Source organism: Plectropomus leopardus, chromosome 11, assembly GCF_008729295.1.
Source record: "Plectropomus leopardus isolate mb chromosome 11, YSFRI_Pleo_2.0, whole genome shotgun sequence".
NCBI classification, from domain to species: domain Eukaryota; kingdom Metazoa; phylum Chordata; class Actinopteri; order Perciformes; family Serranidae; genus Plectropomus; species Plectropomus leopardus.
In genome coordinates, this window is record NC_056473.1 from 32772895 (window position 1) to 32786877 (window position 13983).

The 13983-nt window shown below is 37.7% G+C and overlaps 1 protein-coding gene across 1 annotated transcript in view; it reads left to right on the forward strand.

Moving 5' to 3' along the window:
• zc3h18 (zinc finger CCCH-type containing 18) overlaps positions 1–13983 on the forward strand; it is a 36960-nt gene that overhangs the window by 13526 nt on the left and 9451 nt on the right. Inside the window, 4 exon segments of the mRNA XM_042496286.1 lie at positions 5961–6143; positions 7756–7881; positions 9468–9560; positions 10734–11012. Of these exon segments, the coding sequence (XP_042352220.1) occupies positions 5961–6143; positions 7756–7881; positions 9468–9560; positions 10734–11012 (681 nt within the window).

Here is a 13983-nt window from a genome sequence, read left to right on the forward strand (position 1 = left end):
TCCTGTAATTGCAATAACATGGAATGAAACACAACCGGACACTCTTACTTGAGATGAGCCAGTGATTACACTAATTAAACAATGCATTTTAGACATGCCACTGTTGTCTTACTGCTATTGGCCAAGTTTTACAATTACATGGCTCTCTCAAGTTTCCTTTTTGTTTCCTTTATGTTAATACAGAAAAAACATACAGGACAACTTAGTATCAGTCATGAAGTTGTAAAATTTCAGTCATCTAAACTTGTGCTCTACATGGGGCTAGGCCATATGGCCAAGAATGTTATCATGATAAAAAAACTTTAAAGGCTGCTTTTTGCTCTGGAGTGAAAGATGAAGAAACGCTCTGCAAACAGTGGCACATTTTACAAATCTGAGGTAGATTCAAAACAATTATAAAAATAAAAATAAGAAATCTTAGTCCTGGTCAATAGCATGTCAAATTCCTAAACCAGATGTTTGAAACATTTTGTAAGTGTAAGCTGTCAATGTAAACAATGAATATACAAAAAGAATCAAATAAACCACGGACAGTATATTCTGTCCAAGTTATGCATGCACAGTATTAATTTCTGCTACTTCTCGGTCAGATGACGAAGTTTATGATGATCTGAAGTAACGTGGGATCAGCCATTGCCAATGAAAGTCTGACGTGACTCAGACAGTAATTATGTTTACGGATGAGGAAAGTGTAATTACTCATCATGCAGCATTATCATTCAAATGAAAATGCTGCAACTCAGTCACATTAACTCTTTAGCTTACCATTAGCATTAGATAAGTTGACCGATACAGCTGCTTTACTTAACATTTAGTGGCAAATTCAACCATTGGTCAGCTGTTATCAATGGTCAAAACATCATACTAAAGATAACTTAATAAGCATGATGAACGTTATTGTAACATTATAGCGTTACTGTTACCTTTAACTTGGTGGCTCGTCTTGTCTTGTTCTGTTTAGTGATAGGTGGAAATTAGTGTTTAAAGTGCATTAGCGCCCCTCTATGGGCAAACAGGTGTTTTAATTATATCAAACATTTGTTCTTTTATCGAGGAAAACTATATAGATATAATTGTGATCTTTTTTTTTTTTTTTTATCACTCAGCATTTCTTTTAATGTCACAACTTAATGAAGAGGTATTGTTGACCCTGTTACTAGGTAGTACGCATTCTTCTAAAAGGTGTGATTGGTTGTCACAGACATTCTTGTTAGTGAGCCTGCAAGATGATGACATCCAATGAAAATTAGTAAAAGTGTGTCATTGTTTGATTGTGTTGATGGAAGCTTGAGACAGACCCAGGTCACCACCGGTGCACTGTTGCTTTTTTCCAGTTGCCAAATATATAGATATTGTCATCACTGTAATGTCTGTTGTTATTAAAAGTAAGGGATGTGTATCAGTCACAAATATTTTCCCTCCATGAACAGATCATTTTATCAACTTACTGTCATCCAGCATTTTTAGAATATTTCTCCTATCTCTTTGTCTTAACATTACACATTCAGCTCATGTAAGGGCTGATATGCTTTTTGAATAACTTACTCATAACCACAATCTATTCTTAACTTAAAGGGGAAATTCTTAGAAAATGTCATAATTTGTCATAATTGTAATGAGGAAGCTTTGTGAATATAGCCCCCCATGGTCTCTAACTTAATTATAGATTGCAGAGGCAAACCATTAATCCTGGTTTATTATGCAAATGACAGTGAGTAATATTGTGTGCAACCATACACGTTCTCTTTTTGCTATTTGGTTATGAAAGCAATGAATACTACAAAGGAAGATGTGGTGTGTATATAATTTTCAGGTATATGGTGTAGGCAGTGTGCAGATATTTTTGTCCATTACACCAATCAGTGGAAATTAAATGTTCAGGTTAAGAATAACTTATTTAACTTCTTTTGTCTTTGATTCAGCACTCAGAAGTTGTTTGTTTGGATTATTATTCCACATCAAAATCAAATTTTCATTCCTCTCCTACCTGTTTGATTCAAGAGAGAGAGTTTTTTTATTTAAAACTAAAGAAAATTTGAGCATGTTATACACTGTATATATAAATCTCCCGTTTTATTCTAGCTTTTCGAATGCAAGTTAAGGTGTGAGTAACGGTCTATAAAATCCTCCTTTGGTAAAACTGACTACAGTTAATCAGTGAATGAAGTCAGTTGTGTCACACTTTGCCATTGTTTTTTCCACATTTGTAGTCAGTGGTTTTGAAATTGTGGAACTAAACTAGTTTTTTAACTCATCAGCATTGAAAACACTAACAATGATGATGGCGTGTTGTCAACACCTGGGAACCGACACCCATGTTTAGCTATTGTGTTCGGTGATGGGTGACGTAAAGCACTTTGGCAATATTACCTGCCAGAGGCAACATGGGAATCCCTGCGCTTTGACTAAGTCATTAAGGACGTACACGTATCCCTTTGATCTACTCTTGGTCATTGCAGAGAAACTGGTTGGACCTACCAGCACTTTCAACGTGGAACATTTGAAAATACATACAGAGCGTTGATTTTCTCAGGGAAAATTGACTGAGCAGTGAGCTGTGTTGCAGCAGTGCCCTAATTCACATTTGGTGGGCTAAGTTAAATTTTTCCGTGGAAGATTTTAATGCCAAGTGGTACTGAGATTCAAGACATTTTCTGTATATAGTAGTATGGATTAGTGAAATGCAATAGCTGATCTCAAATGAATATTTTCTTTTAAAGATGATTTATTTCTTTAATTACTCTCTAATCTGCAGTAAAACAAAATTTCAATGTCACTGTGACTGCAGAAGTTACAGATGTCACTTCTGCCAAGTATTAGTATATTAGCAAATATTTGGTTTAATGGTAAAAAGTTTTGTATGGTTAACTATTTGTGGAAACCTGTACGTACACTACAAGATTTCACACACATTAATTTAACTTTTGCAATCTGCCACGATATCAACAGCTGGCGCCACATATTGATTTTCTTTTTACCGTTCAGCAGGTGTAGTGAAAGTGAAACTTCATTGCACTGGGTGTAAAAGTTTGTATACACTCTCCCTTGCAACAACTCTTCCTTTTATTCAGCATTGTGATCTGATCAGCTCTAATGTGATTGACATATTAGTTACCCACTTCAGATTCAAACTCAAAAAACTGAAGAAAAAACCCTCATAAAGAGGTCTGCACCAAGTTCACTGGTACTTCAAAACCTCTGAATTTAGAGACTCAGAATGATACAAAGGAACACACCTAAACGCACACAGAAAATCAAACAGAAACTTTGCTTGTCTACCTCCTTATAGTCACTTAACAGTACAATGAGATCTGGATTAGATTATATTTGTGAAACACCTTGTTCAACAGTGGATTGCCACAATAGTGAATCCACCAAAAACTGTTCTGGTTCATTTAAAGAGAGAATATCTGACAAGTTAACCACAAAAAATAAACAAGTTTACCATACCCAAACCTCAGAGGCCCCTTCTTTCAGTCAAATTGGTCCCTTACCTCTCCCATCAAAACCACTAGAGTGTGAAAAATATTCTTAAAAAACTACATTTAATGCAGCTAAATCAGATGTGATGGACCTTGATGTGCAATAACACGAATAAAGCTGAGTCAACTCGCAGGAGTTCGACTGTCTGAGTACAAAGAAATTTCACCTTATACACCTTAGAGGCTCCTGCTTCTCTACGTTTTAACCCATCATATGCTTACATTTTTGATGCTCTGAGTCGGTGACAGCATTTTCCGAACTGTATATCCTTCAGGGCAGTTCTATATCAACTTCTCTTCGCAGATATATTTGCCTGGGAATTACATAGTGCTTACTCAGCAACTCACACTCTCATCTCTCTGGTCTGTGAAGGTTAACAGGTCTTCCTTGAAAAGGAAAATATTGATCTCAATGGGACTTACCTGGTTAAATATAGGTTAAATGTTTTTAAAAAAGCACCCTTTTTTAAAGACACAGGTTTTATTCTAACATTAGATCTGAAAGTTTTTCAAATTGTATTTTTAAAAGTTTTATTTCACACAGGGATATAATTTCAAAACACAGTGTCTTTGAGTAATTTGTCATAGCAAAATATGTTTTATGATGATTAAACAACAACAATTAAACAAAAAAAACCCCACAACACTCTCCACCCAGATAATGCAAACTCAATTACTCACTCCATGTGTACAACAATATGATTAGATCATACATTACATTTAAAACAGGCAAATTAGGGACATTTGCTTCGGCTGGTGTAAGATTTAATGTCTTTATTTCGTCTCATTTTATGAAGACACTTTTTTATTTTTTAACACCCATTTTGTTTTAGAAACCAAACTGCTTAGGTTCATGTAAAGTTCCTCTTGAGCTCGTGCATCTACTGATACTGCTTTCATCAGACCGGTTTCTGCTTATCTAGAAGGTTCCTCAGACACAGTTGTTAAACATACAAAGGCATGCAAACATCCTACTACGTTTTGTTGTACTCTGTGTGCCTAAAGGGTTTATTTCCCCACTTCCCTTTTTTCTTCCCTTCCTCAAAGGAAATGTTGTGTTGATAGTAACAGATATTTGAGAGCTAAAAATAGCTCCTGTGTTGTGATTCTATTTTTAGCTCAATGAGTGGCTGTGAGGTCACTCGCTCTTGCATCACTGTTTTCTTACTCACTCAGGGATATGTGGTTTTCATTTACTCATATTGTCTATGCACTTAGTACATAACGCCCACTCGCGGGTTGTGGTTGAGCAGATATTGTTTCCCTGTCTCAGATTGATGTTAGTTTAATTGTTTCTTGTTGCATGTGATATTAAGCTTCAAAGGGTTTGTACAGCACATAGTCCAAAGTTGCAACAATAAACCCAAACACAGTCATAACATGATTTTTCATAGTCAACTTCTGCCGAAACTAGGCAGCAACAGACATAACTCCTTCAAGCAGTCAGTGCAAGTTTCTGTAATACAGTATGGTTTCACACAGTGGGAATGTCCACTCGTCTTGTTCATTTCCTCCAACAAATATTTAGATACACCCTTTAAGATAAACACTTGAATCTTGATGTCTTTTCCCAAAAATAGACACCATCCTCTGCAGGGGAAAATCCCATACATGTTAATTAAAAATATCTCAGTTGTGGACTATCAGGCGCTTCATTGCAAATCAGCTCCCATGTATACTAGAACTTTAGTTGATTGATTCAGTTGAAATTAGTTGATTAATCGATGAGTAGAAAATTAACAGATCGTCAAAATAGCTGGCAATTCATTTTCTTTCAGTAATGTTTTAAATATATATATAACACATTTGCTGGTTTCAAATTGTTAAACGTGAGAATCTACTGCTTTTCCTTGTCACTGATGATAATCAGTAAAAAGTCTTTGGGTTGTGGACAGTTATCGCCTCCAGCTTTGATCGGCATTGATGGGATCTGCCCTAATTTCAGCTCCTAACTAGTGAGATGCAATGATAACTGTAACCACTAATGACAGTCCATCTCCACCTAAGTGAAGTAACTAATGTAAAGTTTTCACAGATCTCTATCCATGCAGCTTTCTACTGTTTACCTGTTCTATGGTCTGTCCAACAGGCGCACCAAAAAAAAAAATTCACTCACAGAAAGGTGTACTTGTCTGCTGCAGAGCCGTGTACGCAGCTCTGCTCTACTGGCAATGAGAAAGCCGATTATAGCTCATTTTTAACGTGTTTATCTGAGTTTGGAAACCTTGCATGCACATGCTAATTTTGTTGGGAATGAGGTATTATAGACACCAGTCAGCCACAGCATTAGAACAGAGATAATTTCTTTACAATGCAGTGTACTGCTGGAAAATCTTTGGTCCCAGCAATCATGTGGATGATGCATGCAGTGCCCACCCACCCAAACAGTTTCAGACTAACTACACCCCTTAATATAACCAGCACTCCCCTATTGTAGTGCCGCTGCCCCTCTGATGATTTTTTTTCCAATATTCTCAGCAGGCCAATGGAGCCTCCCTCAAAGAAGGATGCTGTTCCAGTTATGAGGCGACCAGATGAGTGGAAGGACCCGTGGCGTCGATCCAAATCCCCTAGAAGGCGCCCTGGGCTGGGCTCCCCACCAAGAGGCCGCCGGCGCCATCGCCCCTCAGGCTCCTCTGTGTCTCTGTCTAACTCCTCCAGGTAGGAGCTCGTTCCTCAAGTCAGGATATCCCGTGTCATCATAATGGAGGTTATTTTGTGTCTGAGTGTCCCTTTTTTATTTTTCTGTGCCCCCCTGTCTAAATTTGGACGTTTCTTTGAGTCTGTGAATGCAGCGCAGGCAGAACTTGTCCTGAGTTCTATTTTTCCTCAGCAGCGGTTTGAAGAGTTTGACTCACTGGGGGGATAATTGATCTGTTGATCCAGTGTGATCAGACAGGCGAGTGACAGCACATTTTTAGACCCAGCACAATTAATAGTTAAGTTTCACTTTCACTGCGCCTGGCATTCTGCTTCTCCACCTGTGCCCAGAGTACACTCTGCGCTCTTGAGAGTGTGGTACAGTAAGGATATATTCCAGCCGTACTCCTTATGAACTGTCCAGTTCCAACAAAATTAAATCAATACTTAGCGCTACATCTTTTAATTATGGCGACAATCACACATAGATGAATGTGTCAAACTGGTTGTTGCCACATTAATCACAAATCAGCAGCAAACATGTTTTCAGTATGCCTTTAAAACAAGGAATGTCAGCCAAAAACTGAAAACAACATGGAAATTTTGTTGCTGAAGAGCAGAAATCTTATAATGAAACCCTTCTGAAACCGGCATGCAAATCAGCCAAATTATATTTGTCTTTAATTAAGATCAGTGAGTCTTTTTTTGTTAATAAGTGTCAAAAGCCTAATCACATCCACCTTGATACAGAGTTGTAAAACAATAAAACATGTTGAAAGCGAGGAAGAAAATGCCTACAGTTTATTTTACTGGAGAAGATAGGTATATGTTAACTTAAAACATAATTAGAAAAGAAATTAAAAAAAAAGTCTTTTTAATTATTAATCATGTTGTCCACTGAATTAAAAATCACTGTGCCTATAATTTTAGATTTATCTACACTGTGTAAAGAGGATTCTCAATCGGATAAATGTTAAATACGCTCGCCTGGTCGGAAATGTAACCGCTGGTGCAAAGCTGACTGTGATTGTTGTCTGGTGTAATTGGATGGAAAATGTCCCGTACTGCTCTCAAAAGACCCCTCGCCCCACTTTGGTTGTTTTCATGTGTGTGTAAGAAGTGAGGACAGGCAAAACAGCAGTGTTTGATTGGTCTTTAAAGACATCTCTTATGCTCATTTTAAGGTTCCTACTTTTATTTTCCGTTTGTCTGAAACGCTCTGTTTTATTGCCTCTATAATGATGTCTTCCATTTGTAATGGGAATTTGGAATTTCTGATTTTCCCAGTCAGAAATGTCACCCTGAGGTCGAATTTATGACTGGGAAGCTTAGAAGAACTTCACAGACCCCAACCTCAAAATCCAAAATGTTCACATGTAGCTACATAATGTAAACACTGGCAGTCGCACCTGGAGCAGAAGACCATAAAAAAGAGTGTTCAGGACAGTCCAAAGGCTGAGATTTTTACTTTTACATACATTTACCTTGTTATTTGAAACTTTTGCCATATTTGATAATTAAACCTGCCATTGTATCATTATGTATGTGACATAAAATAAGGAAAAGCACAAAAGGTTCCCTTTAAAAAATGTTTATTAATCCTGATTGCATGTGCTGTGTGTTTGTGTTGCAGGTCGTCATCTCGCTCTTCATCCTACACAGGCTCTGGGTCCTCTCGTTCCCGCAGCCGCTCTTCCTCATTCAGCTCCTACTCCAGCCACTCCTCCCAGCGCAGCTCCTTCAGTGGCAGCCGCTCTAGGTACAAACAAATGTGTGCATGCGTGCATGTTGTGTGTGTATAGCTCTGTGTTTATCTCACAGGGTTCTCACAGTCATGAAAAATCTGGAAAAATTACAGAATTTCACAATTTTGTTTTTCAGGCCTGGAAAAGTCATGTATTAATGTAAACTTTTTAAAGTTTTGGGAAAAGATAAGGCATTTTGTTGTGTGCAATTAAATGTGCGACAACATTTTGTTTACCACTGAATACATTTCCTTATTTTTGTCCTGGGTTGCATCTTTACCTTCCTGTATGCCAGCTCGCTAAAATTCTGTTTGAATAGAGTTTGAATCCTACATGAAAATGTCAGGGAAGTTAATTAGTTAAGTTAAAAATTAATTATGGGTCCTTGAAAAGTCATGGAAAGTTTGGCAATAAATCTAGAACAATATAAATTAATATAAGTATATAAATAACTCAATGCAGTTCAAAAAATAAATAAATATAAAAATAGATTTCTATTGAAAATTAAAAAACAGGACTACTTTTAATTAGTTCAGGGGATTTTTATTTCCTGTTACACATTTATTTCCCACCTTTTTTTATATCCATCTGTTATATTCAGATGAGTGAGATGTGATTATCTCACTGATTCACACCGAAGCAACAGAAAAGCACTGTCTCTTGTTCCGGTCCGCTTTGCATTGAGTTCGTGGAGAATAAGTCTTTGCATGCTATAGGTAAATGAAGAATCCAAAAATGAAAAAAAAAATCTCTCACTCTTTGTGCAGTATAATCCAAGTGTCATTCAGAAAGTGAAACTTATCCATGCTCTCTTCATAGCTTGACGTTACTGATAAAACCATTCATCTCACCTCACTGCTGCTGGCTAACGCTGCCTCGATCCGTAGTTTGTTTGTGTTACTGTATGACTTTGGTGTTTTAAAGGGTTAGTTTGGATCCATCAAAGTCGCACAGTGTCACAAACTATTTATTGAAACAGTAGTTAACCAGCAGCTGCCATGTTCAGCGAGGTAAAATTAATGTTTTTGTGGATTGAATCTGGCTTTGAAGAGAACTCAAAGAACTTTCTGTTCGGTTCCCCCCCGTTGTTATGGGCTTTCCAGGAAGTCCTGAGTTTACAACTGGATGAATGAGACTTTGATTATACTGAACAATGTGTGAGAGTTTGTAAACGGATGTTGTGATATGGTTTTACTGTTGTTAGAAGCCTGTGACTTCAGTTCATCAAGAATTTTCCCAGCTTTGGAAATCTCTGTTCACTGTGGAGGCATTTATGAATTCAGGAGATGAGTAATTGGGAATGGGAAGCAATGATTTCCTGCTGTCATAGCTGCAAGAAAGAAAAATTACATCAGTATTCCATAAATAACCATACATGACATAATGGTTACTATGATTAGAAAACATGCAACTCAATCTCTTAAAGATATCAGACAGATGATATTAAATTACGATAAAGGGACACTGGATCCGCCATGTAAAGAACAAAGAGTATGACACAAGCAGACACAAGCATAGGCTCAGAAACAGATATCTTGGATTTTCAAGTGCAGGTGTGAAAACATAATGCCACTTTCCCAACTTCTGTGTTGTTTTTTAGGTCTCGATCGTTCTCCACATCGCCCTCACCGAGTCCAGCAGCACCGAGGAATGCTAAGAACAAACCAGATCTTCCCCCTGCATTAGCTAAAGGGTAAATCTCAAACACTTACATCCATTTAATCCACAGTCAGTCATGCTTACATCATCTGCTTTCATCCTTGTTTTCCTTAAATAAATATGCTGGTAAACCAACTACAGCACGCTCAACTTTTGTAGTGTGCTGTAGTAAAAAATGTAACATACAACTTGTCACTTTACAAGGCACAATGCAGTCTGTAGTTAAGTTTAGGCTTGTTTTAGCATCACATCACATCATGCCTGTATATTGATTGTTTTTATGTATTGATCATTAGCTATAGCTAGAGCTCTACCCGACTGCCGGTCGAATCAGATTTGGCTGTTAAATGTGAATATTCGATGATTCGTTTTGTTTTCCATGCAAAGATTTAAAGTTTTAATGGGGCTCAGCGAGACATTCGGCCTCAGCATTCATGTGATATAGTAAACAAGCTAACGGCACTAACGATGGGTCACAAACGTGCAACACTGTTTTTTGCAGACACGAGATATGAAACAAAAGTCAGAGACTGCAGCATATGAACTTGCTGTAAGCTGAAAGTTCCCCACTTCTTAGCAAGAGTATAGTTTAGTTTAGTTGCACAAAATTATGGATAAAATATTACACAGTAAAATTAGAAAGTGAAGTGTGCAGGAGAGGAAAGAAGTCTAAAGGGCTTAGACAAAGTCTCCTCTTCAAATCAACAAGTCATTAAAACATAGTGAATCAAAAAGAAGAACAAAAAACGAAATCAAAAACAAATTAACATCAAGTAGATATTAAAAAAATGTCACAAAAAATGAAAAAGAATATAGTCAAAAAACAAAATTTGAACAATTCAAATGTGCAGGAGCAGAAATACATAGAGTCGATCCTATTTAGATAAAAGATATGTTTAATGAGTTTTTAAAGTGACGACTTATGAGTAGCGTGAAAGTTAAGAGCGTTCACTCTGCTGTAAAATCTGGAGACTAAAACATCTCTGGAAGCACACTGCATGGCACAGTGACCAGCAAAAAAAAATCAAATGCTCATCTCTGCAATCTCAGTCAACTGAGGGATCTCCGACTGATGACTCGAATCTCCGACTTTAGAGGGGCAGCCCTAGCTATAGCGTTGCACATGCTTTGCTAACATGCTAGTTTATAGCACATGCTTGTCCATCACTGTCTGCATGCTTGAAAAAGTGCCTTTTCCATCCCGAAGCATGCCGCTGAAGCCGGGTGCCATGCCCCCTCCTCGCAGGGACAAGCCTGCCATGAAGAAAGCCCCCAGTCCTCCTCCACCTGGTGGACTGCAGAGCAGGCCTTCCAAACCTCTGCCAGAGGGAGGGAAGCCTCCCTCCAATCCCCGGGAGGCTGGAGGCGCAGGAGGCGGGGCAGGCAGTGGTGGAGCGGGGAGACCCCTGCCTCCAAGGGAACCTGGGAAACCTCCCAACCCGAGGGAAGTCAGGCGGAAAGAACGGCAGCAGCATCCTCCGCGGAGGTAGGTGGCTCACCTTTAAGCTCTTTGTTCATTTTGAGGCAAAAGTCGGATTATATTACACTGCAAAAGGAATTTGATTTATGGCAGGAATCAGGAAAAGAACAGTCCTGTTCCAGTTCCTGTCTGTTCAAACTCAATCACCGGACGTTAGTCTGGATTCCAATGGTCAAGAAAAACCTGGAAAAGACATGGAATATTACATTTTCCAGGCCTGAAAAGGTCATGGAATTAGTAAAAATCGTCAAAAGTTTTCAAAAAGTCACAATTTTGTTGTCTGGAATGAGGTTGTTTCAGTAATCTTCTGTGTAAAACTCTCCACAGTAATAAACGGAAAATGTAATTAGTGTTGCTGTCGATGTACTATACCTCTAATATACGGAGACGTGTGATATTTTGTTCATGTACATTTTTTTAAAAAATTTTTTCCCAGCTTTCCGTCTCTCTTTTCATGTATTTAGTTTGCTGGAATTACCATTAAAGAAAGTTTAAATCTAAAATAGGGAAGTAGAAATGTATTATGTGTCCTTGAAGAGTCATAGATAGGTTTTTTTGATTTTGTCCATAGAAATGTGTGAGAACCCTGGTGAGTGTTTCCTCAACTGGTCAAAATGCCGGTGTCCAATCTGGTGTGACCTTTTACAACACACACCAACTATTTGGGGAATTCTGAAGTTATGACATTGTCATATTTTAGTTGATTTGCATCCAAATGTGCATGGCTGAACTGGTAGTGAAACATTTACAGAGAACGGGCAGTTTCTGTTGTCAGCTGTTACTTAGGCAACCACTAGAATTATCCTCCTGTCACCATTCAGGCTTTATATATATATAATATATCAAAGTCAACAAGAAACATCAGAAATGTATTAAGAATTAAAAATATTATTACTTTTAAGTAGGACTGGGCAATATGGCTTTTAAATAATAGTACGATATGTTTTAGGCCATATTGCGATACACGATATATATCTCGATATTTTGAAATCTCTGTAAACTACTACTAAAATACAAAATTATTAAATGAGCTATAGTTACAAAAAAGGTAGCTACTGCCATAAAATAAAGTTATAAATAAACTACTATTAAAATAATGGTTAAAAAAGTACTTTAATAATGAAGTTAAATGAAGTATTGTTTTAAGCCATGATACATTGAGTTTATTTGATTTATGCGCATTTTTACTTTCAACAGTGTGAAACCTTTTGCTCAGTATCCAGTCATAGCAGGAAAAGCATGTGTTACTAATAACAATTACGCTGCTTCCTTCACATTTTAAATTTCCCAGTAAGCCGTGTCAGTGAATTCAATTTTCATAGCAGCCGAGCTACTCTCATTAATCTGTCACGTGATGCCATTGGGCCCAGAAAGACTCAAAAAGCTGTGATGAAATCAGGCATTTCTTGCTGCAACAATAACAAAAACAACCTTCGAAATACTGAAGGGACTGTCCTTTTCCTCTTCCTTCCTCTTCCTCTTCTTCTCATTCTACTTTTACTTCCTCATTTTTTTGTGTGTACACAGCACTGCAGTCTCAAGCCTTTAATTGGGATGGGTTTCACTCATGCTTCTTAAAATCAGTTGCCACACGCTTTTATTTTACAAGGGCAGTGAGAGTCATAATTATGAAGCCACAGGTGTGCGTTCTGCGCAGTAAGAATACGTCATGAATCTAACGTAAACTTGACCTGTCTTGGCCCTTTAAAACCTATCCAAATTTGTTGGATTTCTTTCAAAATCAAGGGAAGAGGGCATTGTGTTACTGAAGAAAAAATGACCCAAAATAAGCAAGAAATTAGTAAAATGTAGGAAAAATTATTAACTGATTTATTTGTATTTTTATTTATTTATTTATATTTTTTGTGTAGGAACAGAATATGCACACTTGAGCATGTTTGTGCAGAATAATCTTTTTTATTCTTTTATATATATTATATATATAAATTTTTTTTTCATATTTTTTTGTTACTTTTTATCTGCTCGTGAAAATATATATTCGATTTTATAATCTTTTAAATAATTTGATTATTGTACAAAAAGCATTATAGCCTTTTAAAATAAACAATGAGCTGTTTGTTCCCTTCACGCCGCGCCGCTCACCCAGCTCTTTGTAAAATTGTCTGTCAAACTTGCAGCAGCCAATTTTTGGCAGAAAATTGTGTATGCACAATACACAGATCCATTGGGTAGAACTTTTTTTTTTAAAAAAAACTCAGGGTATCAGTGGTACCGGTGCATAATGGAGGCGGAGGAAGGGAACCCTACAACTTAAAAAACACTACACTACTTCCAAATTCTCCCACTCATGCTCTGTGTCGCTCACATGCTTTACATGCTGCGTGGCACAGAAGTGAAAGCTTAGGGATCCTTAAAATGTAATGTGAGCACAGAGAGGGCACGCACGAAAACCATCAGTGTGCTGTGTTGTTAGTTTCAGGTGCGTGCATGTGGGTGGGAGAATGTTGACCTTCCTGCATTTGCAATGAAAAGTATGTTGACAGTGGATGACATTGTCAAACAGATGGGTTGAGCAGAGCTGTATTCCACAACACATTTGCATATTTTTGTTTGTGAAACTGCAGGTGTATGAAAGTGGTTTATGGGGCAGACCATAGCGATTGTGTGTGGGTGAAGGAGTGGGTGGATGGCTCAAGGAAAATCTGCAGTGTTGTAGAACAACATTAGCCATAGAGGAAGAAGAGTTAAAGGGCAGGGAAGAACAGTAAGGGCGTGTGAGACTGTTTTTGTGGGTGTGAGTGTGGGCAGGATGGCTCACAAGGCTGGAAACTATCCTGGAAAACCAGTTCCAACACCTGCTTTTTAATAATGTCTACAAAGTACTTCTCTCTGGTTGACAGATATGATATAGGTTAGTGATACTGGCTGTGGCAGCGGGACTGAGGAACTGTCTGTCTGTGTTGCTCTCTTTGAAGGAGCGATTCACCTCACTGGTACACTGCAAAACTAATAGAGT